A 22,635-nucleotide genomic window follows, 5' to 3' on the forward strand; every position below is an offset into this window, starting at 1 on the left:
TTCGCACAAACCTTGAATGCTACATTTTCCTTGGGATGAATTTCTGCTGTGTCTCCTAAATTACTCCTAGAAACTCCTGTCATTTTTGTTCCACTGTCTTTCCTGCTAGGCTCCTCTCCCAGTCAATTCTGCTCAGCTCCTCCCTCATGCCTCTGTAGCTGCCTTTACATAGTTACCTTTAATTTTATCTTCTCCCTCTCAAACTGCAGAGTGAATTCAGTCATATTATGATCACTGCCTCCTAGGGGTTCCTTCATCTTAAGCTCTCTGATCAAGTCTGCCTCATTGCACAGCACTAAATCCAGTATTGTTTGTTCCCTAGTGGGCTCCACCACAAGCTACTCCAAAAAGCCATCTGGTAGACGTTACACAAATTCCTTTTCTTGCAATCCACTACCAACCTGATTTTCTCAGTCTACTGGCATATTGAAATCCCCCATGAATAGTGTAACTTTGCCTTTCCTAAGCATCTTTTCTTGCTCCTTTTTCTTGTATTTCATCCGTAATGTTTAAATAAATTCTGCTTTGCTTAAAGCTAAGTGATTCGACCAGTTGCAGCACTTCTGGGATATCTACTTTGCATTTGCCCCATCCTCCCAAAAAAAATCAAGTTAGAGCCTGGGTTACTTTGTTAAAATATTTGGAGGGGGTCTGGCCTAGTTCAGAACAGATTGGGGGCAGGATTGTTCAGTAGTCCCAATTTGGGATTAGGGTTGTTGGACTTGAAGGTGGCGAGTGGTAGGTTTTGGTATCTTTTGTTCCAGGTGTTGAATTCAGTTAATTAAGCAGTGCTGGGTATGATAATAGCTCATTCAGTCACTAAGAGTTTTCTGGAGTTGAAAGAAGTGACTTAGGGGGCTTTACAAAAGGTGAGCAGGGCAAAACTGCTGGCATTGGCAGATAAGCTGATGTTGGAGTTACCTTCATCGGTGAAAAAAGGAGAAATAATTACAGCAATAGCTCTGCATTTATATTTACTGGAAAAGTCATCAGAATCTTTGGAAATTGCTAAATTCAATTGAAAATGAAGCAGCTTTAAGAGGCAAAAGAGAAAGAAACAAAACAGTCTGAATTATGATTAAAAGCAGAGCAACTAGGACAGAATTACTTTGGCAGAACAAAAACAAAAAGGAGAAAGAAGCAAGGGAGAAAGAGAGTGAGAAAAAGTAGAAAGAGAGAAGGTTTGAACTTCAAAAATTGGCACTTCGACAGAAAAGTAAGCTTCAAAGGATGGAGGTGAAGGCAGGAGGTAAGCTTAATAAGGATGAGCAAACTTATTGTCGCCAAAGGCCAAATAGGGATCTGAGCAGGAAAATCGACATTTCGGGCATAAGTCCTTCATTAGGAATGAAGCTTGTGAACCAAGGGCTTAGAGAGGTAAATGGGAGGGAGTGGGGCTGGGGGGGGGGGGGGGGGGGGGGGGAAGGAAGGTAGCTGAGAGTACGATAGGGAGATCAAGGTGGGGGTTTATGGTGATAGGTGGGAGGGGAGGTCCTTCCCACCTATCCGTTCCAGCCTCCCCTCTGACCTATCACCATTACCCCCACCTTCATCTATCTATTGTACTCTCAAGTACAAAGGAACCTTGATTATCTGAATATCAATTATCCGAATATCGGATTATCTGAAGGAGATCTTGGGGTCCTGATAGAAATATTATGTCAAAGAGTTTTTTCACCCCTGGTCGTGTCTTTTGTTTACAAGTACAATGATTAAAAACGAACTCTGCTCACTGAAATGTTGCCGAGAACAGTCCTGGACAGTCCAGGCACCATCTCCAAATGACTGACCTCCTGACCTCTCGCTCTCCCCCCACGTATTCCCTGGAGTTCTATACAGGGGTGTACCCTAAACCCCCCACCCCCCCAGATAATCTCTCCAACATTGTCCTGTACAGGGCAGAGTTGGACTTGACTAACAGTTGCAATAAAAAGTTGTGTGCATGTGTGTGTGTGCACGCTGTTTAAGATTTACTCCAGAAAGGCAGCAGCAGTCTTACTGTTAGTGTACAGTCTGGCTGCCCTGGGGGAGCAGTCGGCTGGGGGCTGGACGGTGGGTGGGGTATAAGTGGCCAGGGGTGGGTTAGGGGCAGATGCTGCCTAGTCTCCTGAACAGGGAGCAGACTTCATAGAAAACTCCGAGCCCAGAGGAAATCAATTAACCCAATAATCAATTATCCGAACGAAATAATGTCCACCTATCTCATTCAGATAATCAAAGTTTCTCTGTCCATATAGGAAATGCTGTTCCAATTAAGCAACATCCATACAGACTTAACCCTTTAAAGTTGGCACAGGTTGAAAGAGTTCGAATGCATGCTCCAAGACAACACAACTAAAGTGAGTTACAGTGACTGGAGTTCACTTATCATAATGGTGCCAAAACCAGATAGTACCCAACTGTTACATTTGGATTATCAAAAAGGCAATGCAGTCACAAAGTCTGATTCACATCCAACTCCACGTTTGGAAAACTGGACTGAAAAGGTGGGACAAGCAACTTATATTTCTAAGATGGACTTCTCAGAAGATACTGGCAGCTACCTTTACCCAAAAGAGTGAAGACAATTTTGGTTTTCCTAACACCAAATGGACAATACGAATTTAAAGTCATGCTATTTGATATGAAAAATGCACCAGCCAGATTTCAAAGACTAACCAATAAAGTCATTTCCAGATTACCTAATTGCGTGGTTTACATCAATGATCTGGTGATTTTTAGTCATACAAAGAAGGAACGTTTGCAGCATCTATCCGACTTATTCAATCGACTTTCAGTGTCAGGCTTCATCAAAAACCTGGCTAAGAATGAGTTCGCCAAAGTCCAAATCATGTTCCAGAGCAATGTCATCAGATGTGGACAGGTGGCCCCACGGAATGCAAAAACAAAGGTTATTGAGGAGTTTCCCATAACATCAAAGAAGGCAGCAGTCCTGCTGTTCCTAGCGCTGAGTGAGTTTTATCAGATGTTCGTACCGAATTTTAGCAGTGTGGCTGCTCCACTCACTGAATTACTAAAGAAAAGCAAGAAATTTCAGTGGATGGCAGACTGTCAAAAATCATTTGACAGCCTGAAAGCTGTATTAACCACTGACCTAGCATCAGCCACTCCTAATTTTGCAAAGCTATTCAAGATGGCTAACAATGAGAGTGATGTGGGTGTCAATGCTGTACTCTTACAAGACGACGGGTAAAGGATAGAAAGACCTATTGGATATTTCACAAGGAAACTGAACATTCATCAACAGAAATACACAACAATTAAGAAGGAAACTCTGAGCTTAGTATTGGCATTACAACATTTCAACATTTATGTTGCTAACAACGTGTCTGAGACAATCATGTATACTGCTCATAAGCCGTGCAGGGTTTTGGGGAAATTGAAGGACAAGAATTCCATACTGTTTAGATGGAGCTTACTATTACAGCCAGTTTGAAAATTCAACATGAGGCAGGACGAGAAAATGTGATTGCCAACACAATGTCGAGACTTGGATGAGAAACAGAGGCATTCAGTGGCAGAAGTAAACAGACTGCAATAGAATGTAGTAGTGATGTTTACATGGTTGTAGTCAATACAATGAATATGTACAGTAGTGTACGAACTGTGTAAGATTCAGGGGTTTGAAGCCACTTTTGTATTTTGATTGTTCTTTTTTTAAGGAGGGAGGTGTGACAATGCTGCTCCTTTAACAAGGTTATGTCGTTCGTGATTTTTTTCCAAATGGGGTTGTAAAGTCAGCAGTGCCGAAATGGCACACTGCTCAGGTCAACAACCAGAGGAGGCCTTTAGGCTTTTTAAAAAAAAAGTCATACAATGAAAGAGGATTGGCCAGTTCTCTCACTTCAGGATTTTTCTAGTTTGCTTTTAGTTTTAGCAGGGAGTCAAAAACTGTTAGGGATCTAGAGAAGCAGCCACAGTGAAAAAATGTTCCATGCTTCAACAGGGGTCTTGCTTGGACTTCCTGTCTGAAATCTCTCCTGCCTGTAAGAATCTGTGTTTGAATTTACCATTTGCCAAGGGGGCTGTTTATGGGATGTTGCAGGAATTGGAACAGCTTTGTTAATTTGCGAATGAGTTATTTGTGTTATCAGATAAATTATTCTAAGTTCTGTCTTCTTTTGTTCGTATTCCCATCTATAGTGCTTAATAATATCTGCTTTGTTTAAAAGCTAAGTGGTTTGACCAGCTCATCACTCCTGGATTATCCATTTTATATCTGCCTAAAAAAAGTCATTTAGGATCTGGGCCACCTTCTTAAAATGTTTTGAGGGGGTCTGGCCTGATCCATAACAGATGGTATACAAGGTCTGCTTGGTAAAAGATTCTTTTATTTAACAGAAGCTGGCCTGGATCAGTAAACAATATATTTTGAAAATAGTCATCTTTTCTCTCTCTCTCTCCCCCCCCCACCCCAGGACAAATATTCATATAGAAACCATGAAGTAGCTGCACTAACTGAACCTAGAAAGGTGTACATATTGCATATGCTCATACTCCATTAGAATCACAGACGAGCATTAAGCCCAAATCTGGGTTAGTGAATGTTGCTGTCCCCTTCAAATGCAGTGAATTTCCGATCTTTTTCTTTGCATACAACTTTATTTGTGGTCTGGAATCCATCCATATTTATGCAGTTTCCACCAGACCTACATGCTAGGATAGGTCCTCTGCTCTCCTGGGTAACCTTCCTTCCCTCTACCAAACCACCTGCAATTCTCAGGCAATCTGTCCCAATACTCTAAAAGTCTGCCCTTAAACATCTTTGCATGATGACCCATTGCTGTCTTATGCCTTCAGTCAATTCAATATTTCTTCTCCACTACTTTAAACTCTAATTTAGTTTGGATTATTAGATCACAAGCATTGTTTAAATTCAAGCAGTAGCCATCACCAGCATAAACCCGATGGAAAACTTGTATCACCTTCTCAAAACACAGAAGATGCAATTCCGCATTGTATAATCAAGTTGCTACAGTTTGTATGTTGAATTTAGAATTGTGAATTAGTTGTTAAAAACTTTAGCTGCATATTTGCTACAGGAAATTAGACAGAGAGACCAGAATGGTGACCAAAATGATTTCCAATACCTTTTTAAAAATTTCTTAATGGGATGTGGCTGTCACTGAGCCACATTGGTATGGGGCTTGCTGGAAAGCTTGCAGGCCATGGTGTTCAAACTTGTCTGCTATGCTTCTCCTTCTCAGTGAATACTACAAGACTTTTCACTGATTTATCAGGATTCTTTTTTGGCACAACCAGAAAGATTACTTATCATTCATTTTTATGTTTTCTGAAATGGAAGTTTAACCTTTGATCTGATTTCCTGCCATCCCTCCAAGTTCAGTTGTGCTTAGTGGCTGCTTAATGCATAAAAAAAAAGGAGCAAATTAGCAGTGTGAAATTTACATTTCTAGAGATGTCACATCAAAGGAAGAAACGTCAATGAAATTTAAAAGTTAAATATTTGAGATTTCTATCAAACATTCATAGCCAAAAAGTTATATTTATATCAGTGCTACATAAATTATTTGATGAATGCAGAAGGAGAACTGGTAGCAGCAAATGCTTTGCAGTACAATTAGGCTTCAAGCATGTATCAGAAAAGCAATGCACAAAATACATTGAAGCAAAACTGTAAACTATCGAGAGACTTGTGGTTAAAGAAAAGTGAACTTGTAAAAGAAATTCAGTAAAATATCAAAAATTACTTACTGTTGGATTAAGCAGCTTAAAGTAACAGTTTGCATTCCTACATTGCTTCTTTGAAAATGCAATTGTCTCAAGTGTCCTATATATTCTCTCTCTAACAATTTGTACAATTTGGAGTGGCATGGTGACTCTATAGCCTCACAGTGCCAGGAACCTGAGTTTGATTCCAACCTTGGTGAAAGTCTGTGTGGAATTTGCACATTGTCCCCGTGCCTGCATGGTTTCCTCCAGGTGCTCTGATTTCCTCCCATGGTCCAAAGATATGTAGGTTAGGTGGATTGGCCATGCTAAATTGCCCATAGCGTACAGGGATATTCAGGCTAGGTGGAGTAGCCATGGGAAATGCAAGGTTACAGGAATGGGTGGGGTGCAATGGTGTTCAGAGGGTCATTGTGGACTCACTGGGCCAAATGGCCTGCTTCCACACTTTAGGGATTCTAAAATCAAAACTAAAATATTAGCTGCTAACTATTACTGCTTTATTAAATTGTTAATTTTTTTAAAAATTACATCAATACTTTCAAATGCATTTCATAATTATAAATTAATATTTACTATCTTGCAATTTATACATGAAATCTTTGTAAAGATGTTTTACCCACACCTTCACACAAGGAAAGAGATTTCTCAGTACTTCCAGATGCCAAAACACAAAAAGCGGAAACAAAATTTAACTTTGGAAAATTTGCCATTTAATGTACTTTTAAGGGTTTACTATTACAGAACAAAATGAACAAATACAAAGTAGAACGCTGACCTTCTGCCAGCTATGTTTCATAGGGATTTAAGCCTTTTGATGTTTACTGCCATGGCTGCCCAAGGTATAAGTTTCTACGAAATGTGGGAACTGGAACAAGTTCAAACTAAAATAAGCTATATTGGCAACAGGTGAAACGTTGACAAAAGTCAGTGTTACTCGTCTGGGAGATAGTTGAAAGGTAACCATAGATCGCGGACATAGGGATGATGGGTGAAGAGGATTTGATCAAAGTTCAGACATAAGCAGCACAAGGTTAAATGACCTCAGGTTTACAAAGCATATCTTGCAGTAGTTACATTTATAGGTTTAAAAAAAAGGTTTTCAAAAGACAGAGACAACATTACAGAAATGGAAATAGGTAGTCTTAGTGATGTCATGGGTTTGTGCTCAGAAACTTATTTCAGGGACAAATTTGCACCAAAAAGTCTCGTTCAGCTTCACACAGTTACCATGGCCAGTAACAGAGATGGCAGCTGGGGAACAAGAGTTTATTCTGGAGTCCAAAGATTTTCTCTTTCCAATGTTTAATTGAAGGAAATTTCTGCTCATAGTGGAATTCACATTACATAACCTCACCCCTCCCTGTCTCTGTAATTCCTCCAGCTCCACAATCTGGAGGAATATACAGTCCGATTTAATTCTGGTACATAGAAAACTCCCAGTTTTAATTGTTCTATCACTGGTGGCCACACCTTCAAATGTCAAGACCCAAAGATCTACGATTCCCTCCCTAAAACTCTCTGCCATTTATTTCTCTTTTTCAGCTACTTTTTAAATCCCAGCTCTATGTTCAAGTATGTGGCCATATGCCTTAATATGGCCTAATATGGCTCAGTGTTGAATTTTATTTTATATGCCTCCAGTGAAACACGTTGGAACATCTTATTACTCTAATAAGACTACCTTCAGGGCTATTGTTAATCCTTTATTTAAGAGAAAAATGAATGTCATAGTGATAGAAAACATGGATGCAATATCTCTTCTTTCTGCTGTTAGACCTGAGTTAACTGTTAAAGATCTTAAGAAAAGTGAAAGGGTAATATAACTCACAAAGAGAACAAAGTTTCACATCATGATTGAGTGGAGTTAGGCAATTTAACTGACTGGCAAGAGTGCCAAAACAGGTCTTGGCATTAGTCATCAGCTGTGAGAAAATTAGCAGAGAGCCACTGTTGATTACTGCCCATAGACACAACCCATACCAAAAGTGAGATGCAAACATAAGCTGGAACAAGAGTCAGGGAAAGGAGTGTGGGAAGAGAGGAGTGTGCAGGAGTGAGGCAAAGTGGACAGAGAGAGTATAAGACAGCAAGTGGACAGAAGGACCATGGAGGAGGAGAGCGTTCACTGAGAAGGGAAGAGAAGAGAGTACGGGACAAAACTCTTTCTTCTGTGGTGAAAGGTTCCAAAAGAATCCGGCAAACGTCACAGGCAACAAAAGACTGGCAATATAGTCAGATATATAATTAGATCAAGAGCAAATGGACTGGTGTGTGTCATAACTTAAGTGTGACATCTATCACATCTTTCCTTATTGAAAGCAATGTCTATCCTACAGTACGGGGTGAATGCTTTCTAACAACTTTAGGACAGTACCTAGAACTGCTTTTTCATGTGTTTCTGAAGCAGAAATGAAGTACAATTTGCAAAATATCCAGACCTATTTTAGGGTATGAAACATATCAGGCTGAAATAAATATGTTTAACATGTGGTTATATATTTTTTCTGTTCAACAATAGCTCTGGAAACACCACATTGGCAGCTTGATTTAAATTCCTGGAGTACATCTGTTTCATCTGTGTCGCTTTTCCATGAAATTCTCTCTTATATATCAATGGCTCCCACATTTTGAAGACAAGATGGATTTAATTAATTGATTTTATCTGGGGACTAATCTATAAATTGTTTGCCTCAATTGACATTTCCATTTCAGCTGTTCTCAAATCCTTTTCATTAAAAAGCTTAATTTCACAACCACAAATTAAACATTGCATTCCATCAGTTCTCATCCCTCCTCATGTACTCTTGGCTAATTCACTTTTACAAGTAATTTTCCAAGCTTCTGCAATGAAGATCATCTTGCCTGGTTTACCCATTTGCTTTATAAAAAATGATGGACAACATTTGTGCCAGTAGTTACACATCTGGAAAAAATGTAAGCATAAACTAAAAATTTTCTGTGAAATGCCTGTTTTCTCCATTCTGATTGGATTTCACAAGGCATTAACCTCGAAATTTCTGGGCAAGGGAGAGAAAGCATTTATACCTCAATAGAAAATAAGTTGCAGGTGCAGTTTCAACACTGGCTCTCTTTCTATCAAGACAAGGACCTTGCACAAACAATATTTTTCCACTAAAAGCAACCAAAGAACATGATTTTGTCCAACAACTTCAGATTTAACTGTGCTCATAGAGTACAGATTCTGCTGTCGAGTGTAAACAGTAAATAGGTGTTTGATATGACAGCTGCACTACTCAGAACAGTGCCTAATTATCAGAACAAGAACTGCAATTTAACAATTCATTCAAAATTCTATTTGAGTAAACTTGACTGTCCAAAGCCTAGATTCCAAAACACATCTCAAGCCTTAAACAATTTCCAGCATCTATAATAGTCAACGTGATTTTAAAAAGGTAATATCCAGAGCTGCAGTTAACGCTGACATCAATGGAAAAGGAACAGTAAAGAGATTGTAAATAAAAATACCCTACGTACCTGTCATTAAAGTTTTAGATTAAAATGCTTTGTAAAGTTCTTTATGGCAGATAGAATGTCATCTGACACTTGCATCTAGTGTTACTGTACTGTTACTGGCTGAACAAAGCTGCTTCCACGTCAAAAGGGCTGTTGAGACAGGAGTAGTCAGTAAAACATATAAAAATGCAAGGATTACTGTTTAGTACATTCGAAATATATATTAACTATATAAACTAAAATGTAATTTGATAATTTTGAAAATCTTACTACAGTGAATGGATATTACCTTTTCAAGATTCAACATTGCAAATGATAAACATAAATCCGTTCTCGTTTATCCAACATCACTCGAAATGTTAGCAGAAATCTGCTTACATTTCAGCTGAGCCATCTCTCACAGCACCAGCCTTAAACTAAGAAACAGCTAATAAAATAGTTCAGGAAGTCACTGATAATGAACACATTCACAATTGTAGCTTCAGTTATCCAGAGAAACAAAGACAGAGTCAAAGTTGTCTAACTCAAATGCCACATCAAAACCAAACAGCAACATATACAGTTAATGTAATTATTGCACTAAGTACAAAACCTTCACCTGTACTGACAACTCATTATATAGCACAGCACTTCAAAGAAGCCTAAATATCAAAAAACAGCAAAAAGAGATCATTTCTCAAGAGGGTTTTTTTTGGCAATTAAGCACAAATTATCTCAGTAAATCTGACAATCAGCAATCACTCTGAAAATTGAATGCTGACTCCTATTGATTTTTTACTAACTAAACAACATTTTGCAGAAGTAAATGAATTGCAGGGTTCAAGTGATTTAAAAAACTCAAATTCATTTATATTCTCTCAATTATAATGACATATAAGAATATTTACTTCATTGTAGATTTAACCTAATTTTCATAAAGATGTAAATGAAGATTTTGCTGAAAGATTAGACAAAACTCCAACTAAGGTAGATTGGCCTTTGTTTAAATTCAAAGTTTATTGTGAAGTTTGGAAATGCACCAAATTAACTGTACTCAAGTGTAATGAATACCTCTATGTTAACACTTATTATACAGCTCTTGGTAATAAATAAGTTTGGCTAAACAAGCAATCTGAGTTGCAATTAAATTTTTCTTTCAACTTTAAAACCGTAACGTGGCATTTTACAGATGCAGACAGCATATTTCCTATAAATGTGGATAATATTCCTTGGACAGAGCCCAAACCTTCAAATGGAAACTTTATTATAAATCAGGCTTTTAAAGTGAAGAGAAGAGTGGAAAGCCAGAGATGCAGGAGCTGAACAATTCAGATTGGCGCGAATAGTAACTTTTCTTCCTTAAGCTAGGATATGTTGCATAGAATCAAATCTTTTATTTTTTCTTCAATGCATGAAAATGTAGTACTTAGAAAAGTGATGGTTCTAAGCAAGCTACAGATATGTCATGATTGCCAAGGATATGTAGCATAACATGCACTCGTGGGAGTTTAAGTCTTTGTTTTTGAGCAGCAACATGGTCACAGAAATCAAATAGTGTAGGTATATGCTGTTCAGACACATTTATTCGCAACAGTGATGTGCTCTGAATACATCCAAATCAGCTATAGAGGGTAAACATTTCAATATGCCAGACGATTCTACATCACACTTGCAAATACAGCATAAGAAAACACTGTAAGACAAATATACCAGTTATCTATGATCTCTCAAAAAATAAGCTGAATCTGGAACAGCATATGAACATACACCCAGTTACCACATCTGCAGCAACAGTGCAGCCGATGTTGACTACCTTATATTCTGAAGCAGAAAACTTTTTTTAAACCTAAAATCAATTAGTACATTTGAAGATAACATAGTGAAAAGTTAATGTGCATTAGTTGTGAGTTAAACAAAACCTTCTGCACAATGTACAATTTTCAGCCAAGGTGAATAAGAAAACAATAGCATTCATATGCGGCACTAATGTTTAGGGTTTTATTCACTTTACTTATTTTTAAGAGCTTCAAAAAGCAAAAAAAAGTTTCTTCCTTAGAAAAAACCTCATGTGGAATTCTAGTTTTAACATTGCAAAACTAAAAACCTTGAAATGGACATTCAGAAAATTCTTTTTCCACGAAGACTGACGGCAATTTCTCCCTTAGTAATACACAAATAATAAAAAAAATTACCATTGATGTTTGTCGACTAGATGTTACCAGTGCAGATGCTCCATAGTTTGAATTCAGTCCTCCAATTGGCCCATTTTGTGATGGCCCCAGCAAACTATGCATGTCACCATGGCCACTAGACATACTTGTTGAAGGTCCAACGGCATGGTTTCTGAGAACGTGAATGGCATCATCCAAACGGTCTAGACGGTCCTCCATTCGAGTTTGCTGTTAGGAAACAACATTCTGAATGAAAACATTTGCTTTGGCAACACTTCTGATGAGGTAAACTCAAAGCTGGTCAATTAAAACATGTCATGGACAAGAAAGGAAAGAAATAGCAACAAAAACAAACGGTCTCAACTGCAGCGACAGGCATCTGGAATATGTTTCAAATTATAAACCGGATATCTGGAGAAAGGGAACTTAAAAAAAGTATACATTAAAGGGGACAATATATTATGGGCCGAGCAATCTGAAAGTATGCAATTTTCTCAGCACAAGAAAGAATTATTAAGATAATTATTTCAGTTATTTGACATTTTTTTTGTTGGGACTTATAAATTCCCTCAGTCTGGCATCACAATGATTACATTAGTGGACTAGTAATCACGAAGCCTGGAATAATGATCTGGAGTACAGTTCAAATCCAACCACGGCAGCTGGGGAATTTAAAGTCGGTTAATTAAATCAACCTGGAATGAAAAGCTAGAATCAGTACTGGTGTCCACAAAATCCCACTGGATTCTTGTTGAAAATCTTGGTTCATCGATGCCGTTCAGTTTGGCCTAAATGCGCAGTTGTGCCATACCTCTACCAGAAGAAAAAACAGGCAGCATAAAATCAGACCATTACCTGACATTGAGTAGGGACAAGATTCAAATATGACAAAGGCACATTCAGACCAACAAACCTTGCAAAAACCTCTCTACGAATATTTTGACTCTGTGCTATAAATGGAAAATCTGACCTGAAGACAAATCAAGCAATAATCTGATGTAGTCATATCCACAAAACCTGATGTAGTCATATCCACAAAACCTGATGTTTCAGCCAATGTCCCAGATTCTCCATCACTATCCCTGCCACGTCAGCAAAACAGACTAACCAATTTCGGGGCACACGGTTTTACATTTAGGAGCAAGTGGTCATTGGAATTTTGAAAAAATGACTCTGGGCTTGAAGAAATCCTGATCACCCACCACCTTCTCTCAGCTGGTGAATTAGTACTCCGCTGTTGTCAATGCTATCTTGGAAAGCAAAGGCACAGAATATCTTCTGGATGGAGATCTTCAATATTGGGACACCAATTTCTTCTTTCAAAGAGTTGACTGTTTTTAGAACTTCTTACCAGACACTGTAGGGACAGCATCCTTGTAAATATTTAAGGCTGAGATTAATCTTGATCAACAGGGGAAACAAGCGTTATGGAGAAATTGCAGGCAAGTGGATATAAGGAATGTCAGATCAGCCATGATCCTAATGAATGGCAGAGCAGGTTTGAGGAGGGACCCAACAGCCAACTCCTGTTCCGAATGGTCTTAAAGTCTATCCATCCCAAAATCTGAGAGTAGCAACATTACTAGCCAAACTGGTTAAATCCTGAAGTACCAAGCTGTCAGAATGGGCCTGCGACAGACAGCAAGAACAGACAAGGAGAAAAACCTACATGACCTTTTCCTCATCAATCTTCCTGCCAAGGGTCAATGATCACCGCACAGGCATAGTTTCATCTTCATCCTGAGAGAACTCTCTACCATGCAACTCTCTGAAATGAGATGGATTCAGAACAAATCTAACATCCAGATCTGGGCATCCAATAGATGCATTAGACTGTCAGCAGTAACAGAATGAAGAATGTGTAGGTCAGGAACAGCACCACAAATAAACCATAAATATTTATCGAGTGTGATGTCAAGCTAGCAAAGTTACAACTTAGTGTTACATGCAAGCTAATGAGCAGATGTGTCAAAGCTGAGCAATACCATAATCAAGGGATCAGATTAATTTCCAATCTTGGGACATCCAAACATGAACAGGGGGGTAGTGGGCAATTAATTGACAATCTGAAGTATTTACAATCATTTTTAGACCTATGTACTAGTTTTGCCTCCCCCTGAGGTCTGAGCTGTCACAAAAACAAACCCTTCACCAATTATGGAGTCCTACAGCACGGAAACTGACCCTTTGGTCTAACTCTAGTCCCATTGGCCTGTGTTTGGCCCATATCCCTCTAAACATTTTATCACGCCATATAATACAAGAAACTCCTGAAGGCACTGGAAAAATCAATGCATCCTGACAACATTCCAATTCAGTATTGGAGATTTGTGATCCAGAATTACCAATATCTCTAGCCAAGCTGTAACAAATGAGCTACAATACTGCATTTATCCAATAAAATACAAAACTGCCCAGGAAATCTTTTCCATAAAAAGCAGGATAAATCTAATCTGGCCATTTTTGACCCCATCAATCTACTTTCAATTATTTGCAAAACTGGAAGGGTTGTTGACAAGCAGCAAGACATTCACCTTTACTGCCACCAGGACCAGCCAGCTCCAACTCTCTATACATTTGTCGTCCAAACAAGAGAGAGAAATACCAGAGGTAAGATGATACTAACAATGCTTGACATTAAAGCAGCACTGGACTTAGTAATGAATGCATTTGTAGAATTTAAGTAAATCCAGAGTAAGGAGGTAAGATTCCACTGGCCGAAGTCATACCTAACTCCAAGGTTGTGGTGCTAGAAGACACAATTTCAGCCCAGCACTCAGTTTTAGTGATCCCTCAGGAGAATATTTTAGGCCCAACCACCTTAAGCTGCTTCATCAATATCTTATGCTTCACTGTAAGTTCAGAAGAGGGGATTTTTCACAATGTATAATACTCCAAATAATGAAGCGATCCTTGTTTGCTGTAAGACCTGGACAACATTTAGGTTCAGCTTATTGGCAAGTAATGTTTATGACCCAAGAGTGTCAAGTCATAACCATCTTCAAAAAGGAATAATCTCAACACCTGACATTCAGCATTGTCACTAAATCTTAACAGTCAGCATTGAATTCAGACAGATGTTGTGGTGAGTCAGAGGCTGGGTACTTTGTGGCAAGTGACCCATATCCTGATTGCCAAAAGCTTTATCTACATCTACAAGCTGCAAGTAAGCAGTTTCATGGAATGGCCTCAATTGCTTAAATGAACAGAGTTTCAAGAAATTTCATTTGGTAAATTCTAGATTATAGGGAAAGAGCAGGAAAGTGGACATTAGCAATGTCAGATCAGTCACACTCTTACAGAATAGTGGAAAAGCTCAAGGGGCTGAAAGGCCCACATCTGTTCCTGTTTCTTATGGTCTTATCGATGACAAAACAGCCACTACAATTACCACCTTAAACATTCACTCTCCCCACCACCGGGATACCAGTGTATGTCCATCTATAATGTGCACTGCAGAAACTTTTCTTTGGCAGTATCTTCCAAACCAGCAAGCTCTACTACATAGAAGGCCAAAGACAGAATGTACAGGAACACCACTTTCAAGTTCCAGTGCCAAGTCACACACCAACCTGTCTTAAAACATATAACCATTCCTCTGTTGTCACTGGGCCACAAGGCTGGAACTGCCTACAAATCAGCAATGTGTGAGGATGTTCACCACACTGACTTCAGCTATTCAAGAAGGGAAATGAGGGATGGGCAATAGGTGCAAGCCTTGCCAACAATGCACACATCCCGTGAGTGAATTTTAAAAAAATAAAATGATAAAAACAGAGGATGGATTTAAGCAAGAATAAACACACTGCTCGGGATATTGTTGTAATTCATGCAGATGGTCTAAAGGTCTACAGCAGTAAACCATGAATGGAAATGCACTGTCGAAAGAGAAGTAGTACCTCACAGACATCCTTTAAGAAAGACATTGCATCTTGCAAATGCTCATGAAGCTGCTGTTCAACCCGGTTTTTCTGGTAAAGCCAAGACACAACAAGAAGCAAAAAGCATTAATATAAACACTTCAAAAGCTAAGCAAATCCAACAAGCTAAATGAATTCATATTAAAATGACATAATTGTATTTAGGGAATGGAAGAGAAATGTCAGCAACGATTGCTAAAAACAAAGACAACTGATGTATAAAATCTTTATTGCCCCAGTCTTGTAAAGATTATTTTCCAATTCTGTACCTCACTTTATCCCCCTGTTGAAATAGTGAGGAAGCGATTTGGTCTCACACCTTTACAAATGCCTCTTTATAACTAGCACTTCTGAAATAAATAACTATAAATTTTTCTGTTTCCATATGGAAAAGCTCTGATTATACCCAATGCCCTGGCAAAAATTAAGGGAGTTTTCACAAGCATTGTGCTTATAAGTCCATCTACTCACAGTCAGTCTTCTAAACGTCAAACTCAGAACACAAATAATATTTTCTGATGATCAACTAGGTGCAGTATGCTTTTCAGATGTTTGTGTCATACACCATCACTGAGCAGATGAGCTTCACCAGGTTCACTGTACAAAAGGCTGTGACAGGGAATGTATCAACAAATATATCTAGAAAAAATTAAATCAGGAAAAATTCCCCAAATGATATCAATCCAGAAATCAAGACCAGGCTTGGTAGGAATGCTGAATAATAAATAAGCTGAATTATGTAATATTCTTAATATTTCAGCTTGATGACCTTTTGTCAAAACAGCTCTGATGAGAAGTCACTGATCAAACATGAAATTGTTTCTCCATGGATGCTGCTCAACTTGTTGAGTTTTTCCAATCATTTCTGTTGTTTTGTTCAGTGTATGTACAATTATGCCTTTTCGCATTCTTCTTTCTTTAGACCTACAGATGTTAACAGGAGGTCATCCTACCCTGAGTCCCTGCCTGTCAACAAAAATCTAACCACACTAATAACATTTTTCAGCTCTTGGCCTGTTGCCCTGGAGGCTTTGTCAACACAAATGAATATCTAAACACTGCATAAATGTTATGAAGGGTTCTCTCATTCAACAACCCCCAGACATCGAGTTCCAAACTCTCATCATCCTCTGGGTGAGAAAAACTGCTCCTCAACTCTCCTCTTGCCTTCTAACTCTTAATTCTATACCTCCTGGTTATTGACCCCTCTATTAATGGAAAAAGTGCCATCTTACTTACCCAATCTAAACTCCTCATTGCCATCTACACCTCGATCATATCCCCTCTAACCTTTGTTGCTCTTCAATAATAAAACAAAATGCTCAAACGAGTCTACAGTTCTAGAAGCACTTCTGGAAAGAATATCAGAGCTGATGTTCCAGGTTTGTGAATGTGAATCAGAACAGAATCAGGTCGTCAGTCTCTCTGCACAACTTTGATCCTTTTTCCATAATACGGTTCAAGTAATCACCTTCCTACAACTCAAATGTCTTGACATACTTGCTTTATTTGACGCCTAGAATTTGACACAAAATTCTAGTTTAAGCCTAACTGGTGATATTGTGGTCCAGTCCAACTTCTATGCTTTTGTAATCAATCTCCCTATTTATGAAACCGGGTTTCTCATATGGATTCATAGCTTTATCATCTTGTCCTGACCCGTTCCCAGATAAGTGTATGTGAATGGCGAATGGGAAATGTCTTCGAAAAATGTTAAACTTGAATCACATTCCCTATTGACCGAGGGAAAAATATATGATGATGATAATTGCACCTCATCTACCTCTACATGACAAGACACTTGCATATGTCAAAATGGGCATCCAAGCCACACATGAAGAAGGGTAAAAATTGATGCACTGAAAGTTCTTTCAAGAGGAGAGAAGAACACATAGTTATAAAACCTCTTATGAAAAACAAAAGCAGTGTCCTATCACTGAACTGAAAGAACTGTTAATGTTAATACCCCAGATTTCTGATTTGATCATTGTTAGTTCTTCAATGATCTAACCATGGAATTTGTAAGTGGGGTTGCATTTTCCTACTTGTTGACTTTTATGCAAGTTCATTTGTTAGGATGATCACAGTCACGTAAAAAAACTAAAGACAAAATCAAGTCTCTTTTGAATTTTGTGGGTTTGCGAACTAAAGAATAATCTGACACACTGGTCAAGTCTCCTTCTTCAAGTCTTTACTTAATTTATATCAACAATATGTCCGGTCATCCAACCATGAGTTCTTTCACTGGCTTAAGGGTCTTTTTTTTGAGCAACTCAAGGTTTTATTCTTAACATTAAAACTACTATATAAATGCAAGTTGTTATTATGCCACATTTGCAAAGAGCACCCAAAAATAGCAAACTGTAATTTTAATCAGATTAAAGTGCTCTTCTTTAAAACCAAAGGTATTCTTGAAAAGATACATTTTGTTGGAAGTTTTTCATGTTGCATTCATCAGGACATGTCACAAAAATAGAAATTCAAGGGGAAAGCCAACATTTTTACTGTATGAACAACATGTTGATTGGTTGGCAAGTGGAATCCGATTAGTAGAGGTATTTCCATGGAGAATGCACTCTTATTAGTGCCTTTGACAGTTAACAGCTCGGCTCAGTTTAAATTTTAAACCTGGTGGGTTGACTTGAATTTCTATTCCTACAAAATTTCTTGAGTGCAGGATGAAAATCTTCATGAAAATTTCCTTTTATTCCTACAATACTTCTGATGCCTTATAAAGAACAATTTACACTGATTTAAATCCTAGTATCTCATGTTTTTTAAAGATTTAGGTAAGTTTGACTCTCTGCCGATCAGAGTGCATGGTCTACCAATCAGCACTCTCTTTTTATGCAGTATAAATGTTAATTTTCCTCTTGCATTGGCATTGTTGCAAAGTATTCTGATGAATACAAGATGAAAAGCTTTGATAAAATATGTCTTCACACAACACGCAAAACTCAACTTGTGGACTACCATATGACCTCAAAGGTCATGAGTTTCATCAGTACGACTTATTGCAAGAATGCATAAGTTAACATTTCAAAAAACTTGAGTTATTTTCTGGTACAGGTACCTTGTATGCACAGATTGCCTGTAATCAAAGATGGATTCCTCTAAATAGCTTCATATACTGCTTTTCTTTCTCAACATCAACTGAAATGAACATGCTCAACCATAAAAGTCATACCAACATGATGTACTGTATAAACACATACAGAATGAGGAAATATAATGTCCTGGATTTGACATGCTGATCAACAGAAATAGCGGCAAGCAGCAGAAGCAGTTAAATACATGTTCAAACCTTTGACCTGGTCAGATACTTATTGAAATTGAAGGTGGTGAAGGGTGTTGGTAGACTACTGATTATGAAAAGAGAAGCCAAGGTTACCTTTACTCTCCAAGATGATCAGAGGAGAGTGATGATGATTCATCTGGCCTGGCCAGATCTGTCAACAGATAGCTATACCATTTGTTTGTCAGAAGTGCTCATGTCTGTGCCCCTTGGACTTAAGGCTATGAGTGCAATGGCCACACCTGGGGGTAAAACCAGGATGGCTTAAGATCCCATAATCTCATGCTCTATTCTGTTTACAGGTGTGATTATGTAGATGGGACCTAGCCTAGGTGAGAATGTCAAGTGGCTGTTACAATCCGATTAGCCATGAATATATTGAACAGCAAAGCAAGCTCAAGGGCTTAGTGGCCCACTCCTACTCTTAACTCATTTGTAAATCTGTTGCTTATCCACCTCAATGTGGTCTTGAAGGTCTCAAAGTTAAAACAGGAAAAATTGGGCAACTTTATCAGAAGATGCAACAATTAAAGAAGCAAGTTGCATCAAAAAAAACACAAGGATCGACCAATATGTAAAAATAGCTAAACAACTGAAAAACTGAAATAGTTGTTATAAGGAGGATTATTTGAAACAAAATTGCCCAATTGAGAATCAGCCAGAAGGTTTGCTCCTGAACTAATTCAAGACTGCTGGAGTTCTGACAGAAGCAAACATTTTAGCAACTTGTTTTAAAAGTGATCATTTAAAAGTAAAAATTCAAATTATATATCAAAAAAGTATGCAGTTATTTTTACCGAGGAAATATTTAAAACTCCAGAATTTCCTTTTGTCATTTTTAGTGAAAGCATGTTAAGAAAAATGGACCAATTTTCAATCTGAATCATAGATTAACATAAATACCCGCATCAAATTATTGTTTACATGAAATTTCAAGTGCACATATATTTTTTTCAAAAGAGAGGGGAAGATTAACATCTACTGTTAACCAAATATCTCAAAAGGTACCTCACAAGATGTTAAGTCGTAAGATAAAAGGTTACAGCGCTGGAGATAATACATTGACCGGCTCATGGGTAGGATAAAATGAGTGAGAGCAAGGAATTCTTTTTCAGGTTGGGGTTACACACGAATCAGTGTGGGACCGCATTTGTTTACGATATACATTAATCACTTAGAAAAAAAAGTGAATGTACTGTAGCTAAATTTGCAAACGACATTAAAATTGGCGGAAAGGGAGGTTATGAGATGGATACAAAGAGATTACAGAGATATTGTGATAGGCTAAGAAAGCAAAATGTTGGCATATGGAGTATAATGTGAACTTGCTCATTTTGGAAGGGAGAACAAAAGAACAACTATTTAAGTGGAGAGAAACTGCAGGAAATTAGAACAGAAAGGGACTTGGGGGTACACAAAACATAGAAAACTAGCGCACAGGTGCAGGAGGTAATCAGGAAGATTAGTTGAATGTTGGCCTTTATTTCAAATGGATTGGAGACGTCTTACTGCAACTGTACAAGGTGCTGGTGAGACCACATCAGTAGTTTAGGTCCCCTTACTTAAGAAAAGATATAATTTCATTGGAGGCACTTCAGAAAAGGTTTTGATGATGATCCCCTGTATGGAGTTAAAAATCACACAACACCAAGTTATAGTCCAACAGGTTTAATTGAAAGCACACTAGCTTTCAGAGCGCCACTCCTTCATCAGGTGATTGACAAATCATGACCCCTGTATGGAGGGATGGTCTTATGAGAAAAGGCTAAACAGGTTGGGACTCCACTTACTGGGGTAATGAGAGGCGAGACTGGGACAAGGAGGAATTTCTTCTCTTAGAGGGTCAAGAATCTTTGGAACTCCTTGCCACTGACAGCTAAGAGGACACACTCCTTGCGTACTTTTAAGGCTGAGATGGATTGATTCTTGATCAGTAAGGGAGTCAAGAGTTACAGAGAAAGTGCAGGAAAGCACATGAGCAATGTTGGATCAGCTATGATTCTAGTGAATGCTGGAGCATGTCTGAGGAGCCGAACAGCCTGGTCTTGTTCCTATTCTTTTGTCTCTCATTCAACAAAGGGTGCAAGAACATTCCTACTCTCACATTCAACAAAGGGTGCAAGGACATTCCTACTCTCTCATTCAACAAAGGGTGCAAGGACATTCCTACTCTCACATTCAACAAAGGGTGCAAGGACATTCCTACTCTCACATTCAACAAAGGGTGCAAGGACATTCCTACTCTCACATCAACAAACATTCCTACACTCTCATTCAAGAAGGGTGCAAAAACATTCCTCATAACTACAGGTCATTCAGTTTAACATCAGTGTTAAATTAGATTTCAGGAACAATAATCAAGTAAATAATTAATAGGTACATCAAGAGGTCTGAATTAATTAAGAGGTGGTATGGTTTTGTAAAAACAGATCTAACCTAACAAAATTTTTAATTTTCTATTAAATAACAGAAGGTTGTGGAGGGAGTGCAGTGGATGTTGTCTATATGAACATTAATAAAGCATTTTACAAAATGTCACATTAATGGTTGGTTAATAAAACTGAATGTTATGAAATAGGAGGATCATTACCAGCAACGATTAAAGAAAATGGTTTAAAGAGAAAACAATAAATTACAGTAAATAGTTGTTGTTTTCAAACTGGAATCTGATAGACAATAGTATTCCAAGGGTCAGTACTGGGATCTCTACGTTTTTTGATACACAGTGATTTGAACAAGAGTAAAATTTTGAAATGTACTAAAGATACTACATTTCAAGGTATACCAACAGTGAAAATGGGATCTATCAGAATGGCAATGCAATTTAATACAGGGAAGTGAGAGGTGATGCATCCTGGGAGAAGGGAGAGGGAAGAACAGAACATACTTAAGGACCTTGTGGATGTCTTTGAAAAATATCTGAATTTGGAAGGAAACATTGAGAGCAATCAGAAAGCACGTGAGATTTAGCACTTCATAAATAAAGGTATTGAGTTCAAAAGGAAAGTTATTGTGAACCTTTATAAAGCTTTTGTTTTGCCACAACATGAGTACTGCCCAGTTCTAGTCACCACACTTCAAGAGGGCTATGAAGATCTTTAAGGGTTTGCAGAGATGGTTGTCAGAATTGTTCCAGCATGAGGGATTCTGGCTGTAGAATTATACTGATGAAGCTACTTTGTACCCCTTGAAGCAAAAGAGGTTGAGAAGAGATCACAAAGTGCACAAGATTATGGTCGGTTTAGTCCAGGTTAATAAAAACATCTCTCCCATTAACTTAATGTTACAAGGATGAGCAGATACAGATTGAAGGCTTTGGGCAAGGAATACAGGAGCAATGTCAGTATGATGCGTTCTTTTCACATAAGTAGCATTGATCTAGAGCTCACTGTCTACAAATGTTGTGGTAGCAAGATGCTCAATAATTTCAAAACAAACTTGGATTGACATTTGAAGAACATAAATCAAAAAGGGATATCGAGACATAGAGGTCTACAACAAATCTGGTCCAGTCAAAAACTACTAGCTAACTAGTCTCATCTCATTTTTGATCACCTGGCCTATAGCCTTATATGCTGTGGCATCACAAGCATATGTTTTCATGATTCTTAAATGTTACAAATATTTCTGCCTCTACCACTCTTACAGGCAGTGAGTTCCAGATTGCCTCCACCCTCGAAGTGAAAACATTTTTCCTCTCATGCTCTGTAAACTTCCTGCCCTTTCCTTATGTCTATGTCCCTGAGAATTGACCCTTCTACAAAGGGAAAAAAATTAATTCCTGTATACCCTATCTATTCCCCTCGTAACATTATGCATCTCAGTCATAGCCCTCTCAATCTCCTCTGCTCCAAGGAAAACAACCAGTCTATCTAATCTCTCCTCATTACTAAGATTCACTAGCCCAGGCAACATTCTAGTAAATATCCTCGATACTCTCTCCACTGCAATCATATCTCATCTATAACTGGATTCTAGAGCCAAACACAAAACTCTAGCTGGTCAAACAAACATTTTACACAGTCCCAGCATGACTTCCTTGCTCTTAAATCTTATGCTGAAAACGTGTTGCTGGAAAAGCACAGCAGGTCAGGCAGCATCC

General features: G+C 38.2%; 1 protein-coding gene across 5 annotated transcripts in view; it reads right to left on the bottom strand.

The window, feature by feature from the left end:
* Positions 1-22,635, bottom strand: part of tcf12 (transcription factor 12) — a 332,010-nt gene that overhangs the window by 37,692 nt on the left and 271,683 nt on the right. For all 5 annotated transcript variants that reach the window (XM_060853127.1, XM_060853128.1, XM_060853126.1 and 2 more), the window contains one exon: positions 11,340-11,546. In XM_060853127.1, the coding sequence (XP_060709110.1) occupies positions 11,340-11,546 (207 nt within the window). The remainder of the gene's footprint in view (positions 1-11,339; positions 11,547-22,635) is intronic.

Source organism: Hemiscyllium ocellatum, chromosome 39 (genome assembly GCF_020745735.1).
Source record: "Hemiscyllium ocellatum isolate sHemOce1 chromosome 39, sHemOce1.pat.X.cur, whole genome shotgun sequence".
NCBI classification, from domain to species: domain Eukaryota; kingdom Metazoa; phylum Chordata; class Chondrichthyes; order Orectolobiformes; family Hemiscylliidae; genus Hemiscyllium; species Hemiscyllium ocellatum.